The 19,388-nt window shown below is 51.4% G+C and overlaps 1 protein-coding gene across 1 annotated transcript in view; it reads left to right on the forward strand.

Moving 5' to 3' along the window:
- The first annotated feature begins 921 nt into the window (after positions 1 to 921).
- Positions 922 to 19,388, forward strand: part of LOC140722767 (uncharacterized) — an 89,879-nt gene continuing 71,412 nt past the window's right edge. The window contains exon 1 of the mRNA XM_073037447.1: positions 922 to 1,057. Within this exon, the coding sequence (XP_072893548.1) occupies positions 922 to 1,057 (136 nt within the window). The remainder of the gene's footprint in view (positions 1,058 to 19,388) is intronic.

Consider the following 19,388-nt stretch of genomic DNA (forward strand, 5'->3'; position numbering starts at 1 on the left):
ACAAGGTCCTACTCTGTGTTTTATTGCCAAATAGATAAATAAAACAGATTTAAACTTCAGTTGAATGTCAGGAAGCATGAATAATCCTGGAAACTACAGTGTGGATCGAGCTGTCTGAGCAAGTGGTGGATGCCATTTTGATTTCAATGTTGAAGAGAAGTTTGGTTGGTACATGGATGCGAGAGATGGACGGCTGTGGTCCGGGTGCAGGTTGATGTGACAAGGCAGTTTAAATGGTTCAGCATGGACTGGATGGGCCGAAGGGCCTGTTTCTGTGCTGTAGCTTTCTGTGACTCTCTGACCAGTAAGTCTCACGTCAGTGGTAGGGAAGGCAGTGGAGAGGATTCTTATGGATGGGACTTATGAGCATTGGGAAGACCGTGGGTGAATGAGGGACAGTCACAAATGACACCCTCACAAATCAAAAAACCTCTCAACCTCCACTTTACATTTATAAATGACGTGACCTCCACAGCCGTTTGTGGCAATGAATTCCTCAGATTCACCACCTTCTGGCTAAAGAAATTTTCCCTCATCTCTGATCTAGAGGCAGGTTCTTGTGTTCTGAGGCTGTGTCCTCTGGTCCCAGACTCCCCCACAATAGGAAACATCCTCTCCATGTCCCCTCCATCCAGGCCTTTCAATATTCGATAGGTTTCAGTGAGATCCCCCTGACGTTTGACAAGGTCCCTCATGGGAGGCTCATTCAGAAGATGAAGGTGCTGCTGTGGGGAGGGTGGGGTGGAGAGGGAGAGGGCAGCAGCTCAGTGCTGACTGAGGCCGGACTGGACCGTGGGTTGTGAACCACTGATTTACAGTGGGTCCTGATTCACATTCCCCGCTGTACTGTGAGACCGGGTACATTTTACAGTGTTTATAAATCTCATTCCAGGTCACCATCCCAACGTGGGAGAGGGGGAGATGACCAGGACCGTCTGCTTCACCAAGGGTGAAACCACCTGTTACTATAGCCTGCAGATCAACGTGAAGAACTGCTCCAGTTACTTTGTGTATTGGCTGAATCCGACACCAGGGCAACATGCTGTTTACTGTACAAGTAGGTCACCATTCCCCAGAGACACAGCAGTGTGGTAATTGTGGGGAAATTCTGGGACGTCCTGAGTCACCAACACACACCATGGACTGAGTTTTCCAGTCGGCTGCCCTGCCCGTGGTCTGTGATCACCTTTCTCGTATCCCCCTTCACACCGGGGTCAGAATGAAACTGCCCAGTCTGACCTGTGACAGAGATCATAGAACACAGAACAGTACAGCACAGCACAGGCCCTTCGGCACACAATGCTGTGTCAGCTGCCGGGAGAGAGTCTACCCATCCCCTGGAGTGAGGGAGGGTGAGACTGACAGGAAATTGAGGTAACAGTGGTGAGAGTGAGGGGAGGGGGGAGTGACGTACCAAGCGGGAAGGGAGATCGAGGGGAGTCGCCGAGGGGAGAAAATTCAGTGAGAGGCCAAGGGGAGGGGGAGACAGGGAGATTCTGACAGGGAGCAGCCGAGGAGAGTGGGAGACAGATGCCCAAGTTGGGAGAGGCCAAGTGGAAGGTGAGACAGGAAGAAGCCAATGGGTGGGTGACTTAGTGGCCGAGTGGAGGGGTAGGTAGGGGAGAGGCCAAGGGAATGGGGAGGAGATGGTGATTGGCTGATAGCAGGGGGAGACTGAGATACTGAAAGGGAGGGGACAAGGGGAAGGGAGAGAGGAGGAGGCCAAGGGGAGGAGGAGACACAGCAACGGTGAGGGGAGAGAAAGGCACCGAGAGGCTGAGGAAATTAGGAGACATCGAGAGTTGAATGGGAGGGGGAGAGTGAGATGCCGAGAGAGGGGAAACAGGGAGAAGCCAAGGGGTGAGGGAGACAGAAAGGCTGACAGGGAGAGGCTATGACAGTGGAGGGGAGACAGTGTTAGGCCGATGGGAGGGCAGGCAGTGATAGACTGCGGGGAGGAGGAGACGGGGAGAGTCTGAGGGCAGTGGGAGATGGAGACGCTGAAAGGGAGAGGACAAGAGAAGGGGTAAGGGAGAGGAGGCCCAGGGGAGAGAAAGACACCAAGGTATTTAGGGAAAGGGGAGACAGCGAGAGTCTGAGGGGAGGGGAAGGGTGAGAGCCCGAGGGGAGGGGGAGACAGGGAGAGGATGCGGAGAGAGGGAGAGGTCGAGGGAATGGGAGGTGGGTGAGGGAGACAAGGAGAGGATGCGGAGAGAGGGAGAGGCCGAGGGAATGGGAGGTAGGGGAGAGCCTGAGGGAAGGGGGAAGAGGGAGAGGTCGAGGTGAGCGAGAGACAGGGAGAGGCTGATGGGTGGGGGAGTTAGTTGCCAAGTGGAGGGGCAGATAGGGGAGAGGCCAAGGGAATGGAGGGCCAAGTAAAGGGAGAGGTGGCGGAGGCCGAGGGAATGGGTAGACAGTGAGAGGCCGAGAAAATGGAGGTCAAGGGAGAGACCGAGGGGAGTGGGTGACAGATAGAACCTGAGAGGTGAGGGAGACAGGGAGAGTCCGAGGGGAGAGGGCGAGACTTCATGGGTCTGAGGGGAAAGTGCAAGGTGACGAGAGTCCGAGGGGAGAGGGCGAGGCGGAGATGGTCCAACGGGAGAGGGCGAGGCAGCGAGAGTAGAGAGACACCGAGGCAGAAGTGAGTTGTGGTGTGACCGAGAGATGATTATGGTAGGGAGACACCGAGGAGAGAGGGAATTGGGGGAGAGTGAGGGTGGAGGGTAGGAGTGAATGCGAGTGGAAAGGGAGGTAGGGAGGGGAAGACCAAGAAGGAGAGTGATTGTGAGAAACAAGGGGAGAGGAAGGTAGGGACAGAGCAGGGGGGATGGTGGTAGGGAGATATCGAAGGGAGGCAGAGTGAGGATGTAGTGAGGTGGGGAGAGTCCGAGGAGAGAGGGAGCTACGGAGAGTCAGAGGGGAGAGGGAGGTAGGAAGAGGCTGAGGCATGAATAAGGTAGGGAGAGACTGAGGGGAAACATGAGAGACCAAGGGTAAGGGGTATTGGGGTGAAACCGAGGGTAGAGGGAGGGGGTCACCAAGGGGAGAGGGAGGTAGGGAAGGAGGTGTGGTTATTGAGAAACCGAGGGAAGAGGGATGTACGCAGAGACTAAGGGGATGGGGAGGTTGGGAAAGTCTGAGGGGAGAAGCAGGGAGGGAGAGACTGAAGGGAGGGGAAGATTGGAAGACACCGAAGGGTGAAGAAGTAAGGGAGAGATTGAGGCGAGGGTGACGTTGTTGAGTCCGAGGGCACGTGAAAATAGACAGGGAGACCAAGAGGGGAAGGAGGCAGAGAGTGATCTAGGGTAGACGGAGTTAAGGAGACACCAAGGAGAGAGAGGGGTAGTGAGAAACCGAGGGGTGAGGACAAGAAGAGGGATGTACGCAGAGACTAAGGGGATGGGGAGGTTGGGAAAGTCTGAGGGGAGGAGCAGGTAGCGAGAGACTGAGGGGAAAGGGAGGTTGTGAAAGTCAGAGGGGAGATGGAGGTAGAGAGAGACTGTGGAGGGAGGGAGACGGAGAATTGAACTGAGTTTATTTCTTACATCCTTCACATACATGAGTAAAAATCTTTATGTTATGTCTCTGAAGGAACAATGTGCAATGTATAGTAATTTCTAATAAATAATAATGTACACCAGGACAGTCAATATAACATAGAAACACAGTTGTATAAGCGTGAGCTCATCAGTCTGATGGCCTGGTGGAAGAAGCCGTCCCGGAGCCTGTTGGTCCTGGCTTTTATGCTGTGGTACCGTTTCCCGGATGGTAGCAGCTGGAACAGTTTGTGGTTGGAGTGACTCGGGTCCCTAATGATCCTTCACTTTCTACGCACCTGTCACCGTCAATGTCGATAGAGACCACAGCTCGGTGTCATCTTGTCTGGGATATGGTCCTCACGCCGGCACATGGGAGTAATTTAGTTGGGAAATAGTCTGTCTGGGATATGGTCCTCACTCCGGCACATGGGAGTAATTTAGTTGGGAAATGGTCCGTCTGGGATATGGTCCTCACGCCGGCACATGGGAGTAATTTAGTTGGGAAATGGTCTGTCTGGGATATGGTCCTCAGGCCAGCACATGGGAGTAATTTAGTTGGGAAAAGGTCTGTCTGGGATACGGTCCTCACTCCGGCACATGGGAGTAATTTAGTTGGGAAATGGTCTGTCTGGGATACGGTCCTCACTCCGGCACATGGGAGTAATTTAGTTGGGAAATGGTCTGTCTGGGATATGGTCCTCACGCCGGCACATGGGAGTAATTTAGTTGGGAAATGGTCTGTCTGGGATATGGTCCTCACGCCGGCACTTGGGAGTAATTTAGTTGGGAAATGGTCTGTCTGGGATATGGTCCTCACGCCGGCACATGGGAGTAATTTAGTTGGGAAATGGTCTGTCTGGGATATGGTCCTCACGCCGGCACTTGGGAGTAATTTAGTTGGGAAATGGTCTGTCTGGGATATGGTCCTCACGCCGGCACATGGGAGTAATTTAGTTGGGAAATGGTCTGTCGGGGATATGGCCCTCACGCCGGCACATGGGAGTAATTTAGTTGGGAAATGGTCTGTCTGGGATACGGTCCTCACGCCGGCACATGGGAGTAATTTAGTTGGGAAATGGTCTGTCTGGGATACGATCCTCACGCCGGCACATGGGAGTAATTTAGTTGGGAAATGATCTGTCTGGGATACGGTCCTCACTCCGTCACATGGGAGTAATTTAGTTGGGAAATGGTCTGTCTGTGATATGGTCCTCACGCCGGCACATGGGAGTAATTTAGTTGGGAAATGGTCTGTCTGGGATACGATCCTCACGCCGGCACATGGGAGTAATTTAGTTGGGAAATGATCTGTCTGGGATACGGTCCTCACTCCGTCACATGGGAGTAATTTAGTTGGGAAATGGTCTGTCTGGGATACGGTCCTCACGCCGGCACATGGGAGTAATTTAGTTGGGAAATGGTCTGTCTGGGATATGGTCCTCACGCCGGCACATGGGAGTAATTTAGTTGGGAAATGGTCTGTCTGGGATATGGTCCTCACTCCGGCACATGGGAGTAATTTAGTTGGGAAATGGTCTGTCTGGGATATGGTCCTCACGCCGGCACATGGGAGTAATTTAGTTGGGAAATGGTCTGTCTGGGATATGGTCCTCACGCCGGCACATGGGAGTAATTTAGTTGGGAAATGGTCTGTCTGGGATATGGTCCTCACGCCGGCACATGGGAGTAATATAGCTGGGAAATGGTCTGTCTGGGATATTGTCCTCACGCCGGCACATGGGAGTAATTTAGTTGGGAAATGGTCTGTCTGGGATATGGTCCTCACGCCGGCACATGGGAGTAATTTAGTTGGGAAATGGTCTGTCTGGGATACGGTCCTCACGCCGGCACATGGGAGTAATTTAGTTGGGAAATGGTCTGTCTGGGATATTGTCCTCACGCCGGCACGTGGGAGTAATTTAGTTGGGAAATGGTCTGTCTGGGATATGGTCCTCACGCCGGCACATGGGAGTAATTTAGTTGGGAAATGGTCTGTCTGGGATATTGTCCTCACGCCGGCACGTGGGAGTAATTTAGTTGGGAAATGGTCTGTCTGGGATATTGTCCTCACGCCGGCACGTGGGAGTAATTTAGTTGGGAAATGGTCTGACTGGGATATTGTCCTCACGCCGGCACATGGGAGTAATTTAGTTGGGAAATGGTCTGTCTGGGATATTGTCCTCACGCCGGCACGTGGGAGTAATTTAGTTGGGAAATGGTCTGTCTGGGATATTGTCCTCACGCCGGCACACGGGAGTAATTTAGTTGGGAAATGGTCTGTCTGGGATATGGTCCTCACGCCGGCACGTGGGAGTAATTTAGTTGGGAAATGGTCTGTCTGGGATATTGTCCTCACGCCGGCACGTGGGAGTAATTTAGTTGGGAAATGGTCTGTCTGGGATACGGTCCTCACGCCGGCACATGGGAGTAATTTAGTTGGGAAATGGTCTGTCTGGGATATGGTCCTCACGCCGGCACATGGGAGTAATTTAGTTGGGAAATGGTCTGTCTGGGATACGGTCCTCACGCCGGCACATGGGAGTAATTTAGTTGGGAAATGGTCTGTCTGGGATATGGTCCTCACGCCGGCACATGGGAGTAATTTAGTTGGGAAATGGTCTGTCTGGGATACGGTCCTCACGCCGGCACATGGGAGTAATTTAGTTGGGAAATGGTCTGTCTGGTACACGGTCCTCACTCCGGCACATGGGAGGAATTTAGTTGGGAAATGGTCTGTCTGGGATATGTTCCTCACGCCGGCACATGGGAGTAATTTAGTTGGGAAATGGTCTGTCTGGGATATTGTCCTCACGCCGGCACATGGGAGTAATTTAGTTGGGAAATGGTCTGTCTGGGATATGGTCCTCACGCCGGCACATGGGAGTAATTTAGTTGGGAAATGGTCTGTCTGGGATATTGTCCTCACGCCGGCACATGGGAGTAATTTAGTTGGGAAATGGTCTGTCTGGGATACGGTCCTCACGCCGGCACATGGGAGTAATTTAGTTGGGAAATGGTCTGTCTGGGATATTGTCCTCACGCCGGCACATGGGAGTAATTTAGTTGGGAAATGGTTTGTCTGGGATATTGTCCTCACGCCGGCACATGGGAGTAATTTAGTTGGGAAATGGTCTGTCTGGGATATTGTCCTCACGCCGGCACATGGGAGTAATTTAGTTGGGAAATGGTTTGTCTGGGATATTGTCCTCACGCCGGCACATGGGAGTAATTTAGTTGGGAAATGGTCTGTCTGGGATACGGTCCTCACGCCGGCACATGGGAGTAATTTAGTTGGGAAATGGTCTGTCTGGGATATGGTCCTCACGCCGGCACATGGGAGTAATTTAGTTGGGAAATGGTCTGTCTAGGATACGGTCCTCACGCCGGCACATGGGAGTAATTTAGTTGGGAAATGGTCTGTCTGGGATACGGTCCTCACGCCGGCACATGGGAGTAATTTAGTTGGGAAATGGTCTGTCTGGGATATTGTCCTCACGCCGGCACATGGGAGTAATTTAGTTGGGAAATGGTCTGTCTGGGATACGGTCCTCACGCCGGCACATGGGAGTAATTTAGTTGGGAAATGGTCTGTCTGGGATACGGTCCTCACGCCGGCACGTGGGAGTAATTTAGTTGGGAAATGGTCTGTCTGGGATATGGTCCTCACGCTGACACATGGGAGTAATTTAGTTGGGAAATGGTCTGTCTGGGATATGGTCCTCACTCCGGCACGTGGGAGTAATTTAGTTGGGAAATGGTCTGTCTGGGATATGGTCCTCACGCCGGCTCATGGGAGTAATTTAGTTGGGAAATGGTCTGTCTGGGATATGGTCCTCACGCCGGCACATGGCAGTAATTTAGTTGGGAAATGGTCTGTCTGGGATATGGTCCTCACGCCGGCACATGGGAGTAATTTAGTTGGGAAATGGTCTGTCTGGGATACGGTCCTCACGCTGACACATGGGAGTAATTTAGTTGGGAAATGGTCTGTCTGGGATATGATCCTCACGCCGGCACATGGGAGTAATTTAGTTGGGAAATGGTCTGTCTGGGATATGGTCCTCACTCCGGCACATGGGAGTAATTTATTTGGGAAATGGTCTGTCTGGGATACGGTCCTCACGCTGACACATGGGAGTAATTTAGTTGGGAAATGGTCTGTCTGGGATATGGTCCTCACGCCGGCACATGGGAGTAATTTAGTTGGGAAATGGTCTGTCTGGGATACGGTCCTCACGCCGGCACATGGGAGTAATTTAGTTGGGAAATGGTCTGTCTGGGATATGGTCCTCACGCCGGCACATGGGAGTAATTTAGTTGGGAAATGGTCTGTCTGGGATACGGTCCTCACGCCGGCACATGGGAGTAATTTAGTTGGGAAATGGTCTGTCTGGGATATGGTCCTCACGCCGGCACATGGGAGTAATTTAGTTGGGAAATGGTCTGTCTGGGATACGGTCCTCACGCTGGCACATGGGAGTAATTTAGTTGGGAAATGGTCTGTCTGGGATACGGTCCTCACGCCGGCACATGGGAGTAATTTAGTTGGGAAATGGTCTGTCTGGGATACGGTCCTCACGCTGACACATGGGAGTAATTTAGTTGGGAAATGGTCTGTCTGGGATACGGTCCACACGCCGGCACATGGGAGTAATTTAGTTGGGAAATGTTCTGTCTGGGATACGGTCCTCACGCCGGCACATGGGAGTAATTTAGTTGGGAAATGGTCTGTCTGGGATACGGTCCTCACGCCGGCACGTGGGAGTAATTTAGTTGGGAAATGGTCTGTCTGGGATATGGTCCTCACTCCGGCAGGTGGGAGTAATTTAGTTGGGAAATGGTCTGTCTGGGATATGGTCCTCACGCCGGCGCATGGGAGTAATTTAGTTGGGAAATGGTCTGTCTGGGATATGGTCCTCACGCCGGCACATGGGAGTAATTTAGTTGGGAAATGGTCTGTCTGGGATATGGTCCTCACGCCGGCACATGGGAGTAATTTAGTTGGGAAATGGTCTGTCTAGGATACGGTCCTCACGCCGGCACATGGGAGTAATTTAGTTGGGAAATGGTCTGTCTGGGATATGGTCCTCACGCCGGCACATGGGAGTAATTTAGTTGGGAAATGGTCTGTCTGGGATATGGTCCTCACGCCGGCACATGGGAGTAATTTAGTTGGGAAATGGTCTGTCTGGGATACGGTCCTCACGCCGGCACATGGGAGTAATTTAGTTGGGAAATGGTCTGTCTGGGATATGGCCCTCACGCCGGCACATGGGAGTAATCTAGTTGGGAAATGGTCTGTCTGGGATACGGTCCTCACGCCGGCACATGGGAGTAATTTAGTTGGGAAATGGTCTGTCTGGGATATGGTCCTCACGCCGGCACATGGGAGTAATTTAGTTGGGAAATGGTCTGTCTGGGATACGATCCTCACGCCGGCACATGGGAGTAATTTAGTTGGGAAATGGTCTGTCTGGGATATGATACTCAAGCCGGCACATGGGAGTAATTTAGTTGGGAAATGGTCTGTCTGGGATATGGTCCTCACGCCGGCACATGGGAGTAATTTAGTTGGGAAATGTTCTGTCTGGGATACGGTCCTCACGCCGGCACATGGGAGTAATTTAGTTGGGAAATGGTCTGTCTGGGATATGATCCTCACGCCGGCACATGGGAGTAATTTAGTTGGGAAATGGTCTGTCTGGGATATGGTCCTCACGCCGGCACATGGGAGTAATTTAGTTGGGAAATGGTCTGTCTGGGATATGGTCCTCACGCCGGCACATGGGAGTAATTTAGTTGGGAAATGGTCTGTCTGGGATACGGTCCTCACGCCGGCACATGGGAGTAATTTAGTTGGGAAATGGTCTGTCTGGGATATGATTCTCACGCCGGCACATGGGAGTAATTTAGTTGGGAAATGGTCTGTCTGGGATATGGTCCTCACGCCGGCACATGGGAGTAATTTAGTTGGGAAATTGTCTGTCTGGGATATGGTCCTCACGCCGGCACATGGGAGTAATTTAGTTGGGAAATGGTCTGTCTGGGATACGGTCCTCACACCGGCACATGGGAGTAATTTAGTTGGGAAATGGTCTGTCTGGGATACGGTCCTCACGCCGGCACATGGGAGTAATTTAGATGGGAAATGGTCTGTCTGGGATACGGTCCTCACGCCGGCACATGGGAGTAATTTAGATGGGAAATGGTCTGTCTGGGATATGGTCCTCACACCGGCACATGGGAGTAATTTAGTTGGGAAATGGACTGTCTGGGATATGGTCCTCACGCTGACACATGGGAGTAATTTAGTTGGGAAATGGTCTGTCTGGGATATGATTCTCACGCCGGCACATGGGAGTAATTTAGTTGGGAAATGGTCTGTCTGGGATATGGTCCTCACGCCGGCACATGGGAGTAATTTAGTTGGGAAATGGTCTGTCTGGGATATGGTCCTCACGCTGGCACATGGGGGTAATTTAGTTGGGAAATGGTCTGTCTGGGATATGGGCCTCACGCCGGCACATGGGAGTAATTTAGTTGGGAAATGGTCTGTCTGGGATATGGTCCTCACGCCGGCACATGGGAGTAATTTAGTTGGGAAATGGTCTGTCTGGGATATGGTCCTCACGCCGGCACATGGGGGTAATTTAGTTGGGAAATGGTCTGTCTGGGATACGGTCCTCACGCCGGCACATGGGAGTAATTTAGATGGGAAATGGTCTGTCTGGGATATGGTCCTCACGCCGGCACATGGGAGTAATTTAGTTGGGAAATGGTCTGTCTGGGATATGGGCCTCACGCCGGCACGTGGGAGTAATTTAGTTGTGAAATGGTCTGTCGGGGATACGGTCCTCACGCCGGCACATGGGAGTAATTTAGTTGGGAAATGGACTGTCTGTGATATGGTCCTCACGCCGGCACATGGGAGTAATTTAGTTGGGAAATGGTCTGTCTGGGATATGGGCCTCACGCCGGCACATGGGAGTAATTTAGTTGGGAAATGGTCTGTCTGGGATACGGTCCTCACGCCGGCACGTGGGAGTAATTTAGTTGTGAAATGGTCTGTCGGGGATACGGTCCTCACGCCGGCACATGGGAGTAATTTAGTTGGGAAATGGTCTGTCTGGGATACGGTCCTCACGCCGGCACATGGGAGTAATTTAGTTGGGAAATGGTCTGTCTGGGATACGGTCCTCACGCCGGCACATGGGAGTAATTTAGTTGGGAAATGGACTGTCTGTGATATGGTCCTCACGCCGGCACATGGGAGTAATTTAGTTGGGAAATGGTCTGTCTGGGATATGGGCCTCACGCCGGCACATGGGAGTAATTTAGTTGGGAAATGGTCTGTCTGGGATACGGTCCTCACGCCGGCACGTGGGAGTAATTTAGTTGTGAAATGGTCTGTCGGGGATACGGTCCTCACGCCGGCACATGGGAGTAATTTAGTTGGGAAATGGTCTGTCTGGGATACGGTCCTCACGCCGGCACATGGGAGTAATTTAGTTGGGAAATGGTCTGTCTGGGATATGGTCCTCACGCTGGCACATGGGGGTAATTTAGTTGGGAAATGGTCTGTCTGGGATATGGTCCTAACACCGGCACATGGGAGTAATTTAGTTGGGAAATGGTCTGTCTGGGATATGGTCCTCACGCCGGCACATGGGAGTAATTTAGTTGGGAAATGGTCTGTCTGGGATATGGTCCTAACACCGGCACATGGGAGTAATTTAGTTGGGAAATGGTCTGTCTGGGATATGGTCCTCATGCCGGCACATGGGAGTAATTTAGTTGGGAAATGGTCTGTCTGGGATATGGTCCTCACACCGGCACATGGGAGTAATTTAGTTGGGAAATGGTCTGTATGGGATACGGTCTTCACGCCGGCACATGGGAGTAATTTAGTTGGGAAATGGTCTGTCTGGGATACGGTCCTCACGCCGGCACATGGGAGTAATTTAGTTGGGAAATGGTCTGTCTGGGATAGGGTCCTCACGCCGGCACATGGGAGTAATTTAGTTGGGAAATGGTCTGTCTGGGATACGGTCCTCACGCCGGCACATGGGAGTAATTTAGTTGGGAAATGGTCTGTCTGGGATACGGTCCTCACGCCGGCACATGGGAGTAATTTAGTTGGGAAATGGTCTGTCTGGGATATGGTCCTCACGCCGGCACATGGGAGTAATTTAGTTGGGAAATGCTCTGTCTGGGATATGATCCTCAAGCCGGCACATGGGAGTAATTTAGTTGGGAAATGGTCTGTCTGGGATATGGTCCTCACGCCGGCACGTGGGAGTAATTTAGTTGGGAAATGGTCTGTCTGGGATACGGTCCTCACGCCGGCACATGGGAGTAATTTAGTTGGGAAATGGTCTGTCTGGGATACGGTCCTCACGCCGGCACATGGGAGTAATTTAGTTGGGAAATGGTCTGTCTGGGATATGGTCCTCACGCCGGCACATGGGAGTAATTTAGTTGGGAAATGGTCTGTCTGGGATACGATCCTCACGCCGGCACATGGGAGTAATTTAGTTGGGAAATGGTCTGTCTGGGATATGATCCTCAAGCCGGCACATGGGAGTAATTTAGTTGGGAAATGGTCTGTCTGGGATATGGTCCTCACGCCGGCACATGGGAGTAATTTAGTTGGGAAATTGTCTGTCTGGGATATGGTCCTCACGCCGGCACATGGGAGTAATTTAGTTGGGAAATGTTCTGTCTGGGATACGGTCCTCACGCCGGCACATGGGAGTAATTTAGTTGGGAAATGGTCTGTCTGGGATATGGTCCTCACGCCGGCACATGGGAGTAATTTAGTTGGGAAATGGTCTGTCTGGGATATGGTCCTCACGCCGGCACATGGGAGTAATTTAGTTGGGAAATGGTCTGTCTGGGATATGTTCCTCACGCCGGCACATGGGAGTAATTTAGTTGGGAAATTGTCTGTCTGGGATATGGTCCTCACGCCGGCACATGGGAGTAATTTAGTTGGGAAATGGTCTGTCTGGGATATGTTCCTCACGCCGGCACATGGGAGTAATTTAGTTGGGAAATGGTCTGTCTGGGATATGGTCCTCACGCCGGCACATGGGAGTAATTTAGTTGGGAAATGCTCTGTCTGGGATATGGCCCTCACGGCGGCACATGGGAGTAATTTAGTTGTGAAATGGTCTGTCTGGGATAGGGTCCTCACGCCGGCACATGGGAGTAATTTAGTTTGGAAATGGTCTGTCGGGGATATGGTCCTCACGCCGGCACATGGGAGTAATTTAGTTGGGAAATGGTCTGTCTGGGATACGGTCCTCACGCCGGCACATGGGAGTAATTTAGTTGGGAAATGGTCTGTCTGGGATATGATTCTCACGCCGGCACATGGGAGTAATTTAGTTGGGAAATGGTCTGTCTGGGATATGGTTCTCACGCCGGCACATGGGAGTAATTTAGATGGGAAATGGTCTGTCTGGGGGTGGTCCTCACGCTGGCACATGGGAGTAATTTAGTTGGGAAATGGTCTGTCTGGGATATGGTCCTCATGCCGGCACATGGGGGTAATTTAGTTGGGAAATGGTCTGTCTGGGATATGGTCCTCACGCCGGCACATGGGAGTAATTTAGTTGGGAAATGGTCTGTCTGGGATACGGTCCTCACGCCGGCACATGGGAGTAATTTAGTTGGGAAATGGTCTGTCTGGGATACGGTCCTCACGCCGGCACATGGGAGTAATTTAGTTGGGAAATGGTCTGTCTGGGATATGGTCCTCACGCCGGCACATGGGAGTAATTTAGTTGGGAAATGCTCTGTCTGGGATATGATCCTCAAGCCGGCACATGGGAGTAATTTAGTTGGGAAATGGTCTGTCTGGGATATGGTCCTCACGCCGGCACGTGGGAGTAATTTAGTTGGGAAATGGTCTGTCTGGGATACGGTCCTCACGCCGGCACATGGGAGTAATTTAGTTGGGAAATGGTCTGTCTGGGATACGGTCCTCACGCCGGCACATGGGAGTAATTTAGTTGGGAAATGGTCTGTCTGGGATATGGTCCTCACGCCGGCACATGGGAGTAATTTAGTTGGGAAATGGTCTGTCTGGGATACGATCCTCACGCCGGCACATGGGAGTAATTTAGTTGGGAAATGGTCTGTCTGGGATATGATCCTCAAGCCGGCACATGGGAGTAATTTAGTTGGGAAATGGTCTGTCTGGGATATGGTCCTCACGCCGGCACATGGGAGTAATTTAGTTGGGAAATTGTCTGTCTGGGATATGGTCCTCACGCCGGCACATGGGAGTAATTTAGTTGGGAAATGTTCTGTCTGGGATACGGTCCTCACGCCGGCACATGGGAGTAATTTAGTTGGGAAATGGTCTGTCTGGGATATGGTCCTCACGCCGGCACATGGGAGTAATTTAGTTGGGAAATGGTCTGTCTGGGATATGGTCCTCACGCCGGCACATGGGAGTAATTTAGTTGGGAAATGGTCTGTCTGGGATATGTTCCTCACGCCGGCACATGGGAGTAATTTAGTTGGGAAATTGTCTGTCTGGGATATGGTCCTCACGCCGGCACATGGGAGTAATTTAGTTGGGAAATGGTCTGTCTGGGATATGTTCCTCACGCCGGCACATGGGAGTAATTTAGTTGGGAAATGGTCTGTCTGGGATATGGTCCTCACGCCGGCACATGGGAGTAATTTAGTTGGGAAATGCTCTGTCTGGGATATGGCCCTCACGGCGGCACATGGGAGTAATTTAGTTGTGAAATGGTCTGTCTGGGATAGGGTCCTCACGCCGGCACATGGGAGTAATTTAGTTTGGAAATGGTCTGTCGGGGATATGGTCCTCACGCCGGCACATGGGAGTAATTTAGTTGGGAAATGGTCTGTCTGGGATACGGTCCTCACGCCGGCACATGGGAGTAATTTAGTTGGGAAATGGTCTGTCTGGGATATGATTCTCACGCCGGCACATGGGAGTAATTTAGTTGGGAAATGGTCTGTCTGGGATATGGTTCTCACGCCGGCACATGGGAGTAATTTAGATGGGAAATGGTCTGTCTGGGGGTGGTCCTCACGCTGGCACATGGGAGTAATTTAGTTGGGAAATGGTCTGTCTGGGATATGGTCCTCATGCCGGCACATGGGGGTAATTTAGTTGGGAAATGGTCTGTCTGGGATATGGTCCTCACGCCGGCACATGGGAGTAATTTAGTTGGGAAATGGTCTGTCTGGGATATGGTCCTAACACCGGCACATGGGAGTAATTTAGTTGGGAAATGGTCTGTCTGGGATATGGTCCTCATGCCGGCACATGGGAGTAATTTAGTTGGGAAATGGTCTGTCTGGGATATGGTCCTCACACCGGCACATGGGAGTAATTTAGTTGGGAAATGGTCTGTATGGGATACGGTCTTCACGCCGGCACATGGGAGTAATTTAGTTGGGAAATGGTCTGTCTGGGATACGGTCCTCACGCCGGCACATGGGAGTAATTTAGTTGGGAAATGGTCTGTCTGGGATATGGTCCTCACGCCGGCACATGGGAGTAATTTAGTTGGGAAATGGTCTGTCTGGGATACGGTCCTCACGCCGGCACATGGGAGTAATTTAGTTGGGAAATGGTCTGTCTGGGATACGGTCCTCACGCCGGCACATGGGAGTAATTTAGTTGGGAAATGGTCTGTCTGGGATACGGTCCTCACGCCGGCACATGGGAGTAATTTAGTTGGGAAATGGTCTGTCTGGGATACGGTCCTCACGCCGGCACATGGGAGTAATTTAGTTGGGAAATGGTCTGTCTGGGATATGGTCCTCACGCCGGCACATGGGAGTAATTTAGTTGGGAAATGCTCTGTCTGGGATATGATCCTCAAGCCGGCACATGGGAGTAATTTAGTTGGGAAATGGTCTGTCTGGGATATGGTCCTCACGCCGGCACATGGGAGTAATTTAGTTGGGAAATGGTCTGTCTGGGATATGTTCCTCACGCCGGCACATGGGAGTAATTTAGTTGGGAAATTGTCTGTCTGGGATATGGTCCTCACGCCGGCACATGGGAGTAATTTAGTTGGGAAATGGTCTGTCTGGGATATGTTCCTCACGCCGGCACATGGGAGTAATTTAGTTGGGAAATGGTCTGTCTGGGATATGGTCCTCACGCCGGCACATGGGAGTAATTTAGTTGGGAAATGCTCTGTCTGGGATATGGCCCTCACGGCGGCACATGGGAGTAATTTAGTTGTGAAATGGTCTGTCTGGGATAGGGTCCTCACGCCGGCACATGGGAGTAATTTAGTTTGGAAATGGTCTGTCGGGGATATGGTCCTCACGCCGGCACATGGGAGTAATTTAGTTGGGAAATGGTCTGTCTGGGATACGGTCCTCACGCCGGCACATGGGAGTAATTTAGTTGTGAAATGGTCTGTCGGGGATATGATTCTCACGCCGGCACATGGGAGTAATTTAGATGGGAAATGGTCTGTCTGGGGGTGGTCCTCACGCTGACACATCGGAGTAATTTAGTTGTGAAATGGTCTGTCGGGGATACGGTCCTCACGCCGGCACGTGGGAGTAATTTAGTTGTGAAATGGTCTGTCGGGGATACGGTCCTCACGCCGGCACATGGGAGTAATTTAGTTGGGAAATGGACTGTCTGTGATATGGTCCTCACGCCGGCACATGGGAGTAATTTAGTTGGGAAATGGTCTGTCTGGGATATGGGCCTCACGCCGGCACATGGGAGTAATTTAGTTGGGAAATGGTCTGTCTGGGATATGGTCCTCACGCCGGCACATGGGAGTAATTTAGTTGGGAAATGGTCTGTCTGGGATATGGTCCTAACACCGGCACATGGGAGTAATTTAGTTGGGAAATGGTCTGTCTGGGATATGGTCCTCATGCCGGCACATGGGAGTAATTTAGTTGGGAAATGGTCTGTCTGGGATATGGTCCTCACACCGGCACATGGGAGTAATTTAGTTGGGAAATGGTCTGTATGGGATACGGTCTTCACGCCGGCACATGGGAGTAATTTAGTTGGGAAATGGTCTGTCTGGGATACGGTCCTCACGCCGGCACATGGGAGTAATTTAGTTGGGAAATGGTCTGTCTGGGATATGGTCCTCACGCCGGCACATGGGAGTAATTTAGTTGGGAAATGGTCTGTCTGGGATACGGTCCTCACGCCGGCACATGGGAGTAATTTAGTTGGGAAATGGTCTGTCTGGGATACGGTCCTCACGCCGGCACATGGGAATAATTTAGTTGGGAAATGGTCTGTCTGGGATATGGTCCTCACGCCGGCACATGGGAGTAATTTAGTTGGGAAATGCTCTGTCTGGGATATGATCCTCAAGCCGGCACATGGGAGTAATTTAGTTGGGAAATGGTCTGTCTGGGATATGGTCCTCACGCCGGCACGTGGGAGTAATTTAGTTGGGAAATGGTCTGTCTGGGATACGGTCCTCACGCCGGCACATGGGAGTAATTTAGTTGGGAAATGGTCTGTCTGGGATACGGTCCTCACGCCGGCACATGGGAGTAATTTAGTTGGGAAATGGTCTGTCTGGGATATGGTCCTCACGCCGGCACATGGGAGTAATTTAGTTGGGAAATGCTCTGTCAGGGATATGATCCTCAAGCCGGCACATGGGAGTAATTTAGTTGGGAAATGGTCTGTCTGGGATATGGTCCTCACGCCGGCACATGGGAGTAATTTAGTTGGGAAATGCTCTGTCTGGGATATGGCCCTCACGGCGGCACATGGGAGTAATTTAGTTGTGAAATGGTCTGTCTGGGATAGGGTCCTCACGCCGGCACATGGGAGTAATTTAGTTTGGAAATGGTCTGTCGGGGATATGGTCCTCACGCCGGCACATGGGAGTAATTTAGTTGGGAAATGGTCTGTCTGGGATACGGTCCTCACGCCGGCACATGGGAGTAATTTAGTTGGGAAATGGTCTGTCTGGGATATGATTCTCACTCCGGCACATGGGAGGAATTTAGTTGGGAAATGGTCTGTCTGGGATATGGTCCTCACGCTGGCACATGGGAGTAATTTAGTTGGGAAATGGTCTGTCTGGGATATGGTCCTCACGCCGGCACATGGGAGTAATTTAGTTGGGAAATGGTCTGTCTGGGATATGATCCTCAAGCCGGCACATGGGAGTAATTTAGTTGGGAAATGGTCTGTCTGGGATATGATCCTCAAGCCGGCACATGGGAGTAATTTAGTTGGGAAATGGTCTGTCTGGGATATGGTCCTCACGCCGGCACATGGGAGTAATTTAGTTGGGAAATGGTCTGTCTGGGATATGATCCTCAAGCCGGCACATGGGAGTAATTTAGTTGGGAAATGGTCTGTCTGGGATATGGTCCTCACGCCGGCACATGGGAGTAATTTAGTTGGGAAATGCTCTGTCTGGGATATGGCCCTCACGGCGGCACATGGGAGTAATTTAGTTGTGAAATGGTCTGTCTGGGATAGGGTCCTCACGCCGGCACATGGGAGTAATTTAGTTTGGAAATGGTCTGTCGGGGATATGGTCCTCACGCCGGCACATGGGAGTAATTTAGTTGGGAAATGGTCTGTCTGGGATACGGTCCTCACGCCGGCACATGGGAGTAATTTAGTTGGGAAATGGTCTGTCTGGGATATGGTCCTCACGCTGGCACATGGGAGTAATTTAGTTGGGAAATGGTCTGTCTGGGATATTGTCCTCACGCCGACACATGGGAGTAATTTAGTTGGGAAATGGTCTGTCTGGGATACGGTCCTCACGCCGGCACGTGGGAGTAATTTAGTTGGGAAATGGTCTGTCTGGGATATGGTCCTCACGCCGGCACATGGGAGTAATTTAGTTGGGAAATGGTCTGTCTGGGATATGGTCCACACGCCGGCACGTGGGAGTAATTTAGTTGGGAAATGATCTGTCTGGGATATGGTCCTCACGCCGGCACCTGGGAGTAATTTAGTTGGGAAATGGTCTGTCTGGGATATGATTCTCACTCCGGCACATGGGAGGAATTTAGTTGGGAAATGGTCTGTCTGGGATATGGTCCTCACGCTGGCACATGGGGGTAATTTAGTTGGGAAATGCTCTGTCTGGGATATGGTCCTCACGCCGGCACATGGGAGTAATTTAGTTGGGAAATGGTCTGTCTGGGATATGGTCCTCACGCCGACACATGGGAGTAATTTAGTTGGGAAATGGTCTGTCTGGGATATGGTCCTCACGCCGGCACATGGGAGTAATTTAGTTGGGAAATGGTCTGTCTGGGATATGGTCCTAACACCGGCACATGGGAGTAATTTAGTTGGGAAATGGTCTGTCTGGGATATGGTCCTCATGCCGGCACATGGGAGTAATTTAGTTGGGAAATGGTCTGTCTGGGATATGGTCCTCACACCGGCACATGGGAGTAATTTAGTTGGGAAATGGTCTGTCTGGGATATGGTCCTCACGCCGACACATGGGAGTAATTTAGTTGGGAAATGGTCTGTCTGGGATATGGTCCTCACGCCGGCACATGGGAGTAATTTAGTTGGGAAATGGTCTGTCTGGGATATGGTCCTAACACCGGCACATGGGAGTAATTTAGTTGGGAAATGGTCTGTCTGGGATATGGTCCTCATGCCGGCACATGGGAGTAATTTAGTTGGGAAATGGTCTGTCTGGGATATGGTCCTCACACCGGCACATGGGAGTAATTTAGTTGGGAAATGGTCTGTATGGGATACGGTCTTCACGCCGGCACATGGGAGTAATTTAGTTGGGAAATGGTCTGTCTGGGATACGGTCCTCACGCCGGCACATGGGAGTAATTTAGTTGGGAAATGGTCTGTCTGGG

The sequence above is a fragment of the Hemitrygon akajei genome, unplaced genomic scaffold (assembly GCF_048418815.1).
Source record: "Hemitrygon akajei unplaced genomic scaffold, sHemAka1.3 Scf000088, whole genome shotgun sequence".
NCBI lineage: Eukaryota > Metazoa > Chordata > Chondrichthyes > Myliobatiformes > Dasyatidae > Hemitrygon > Hemitrygon akajei.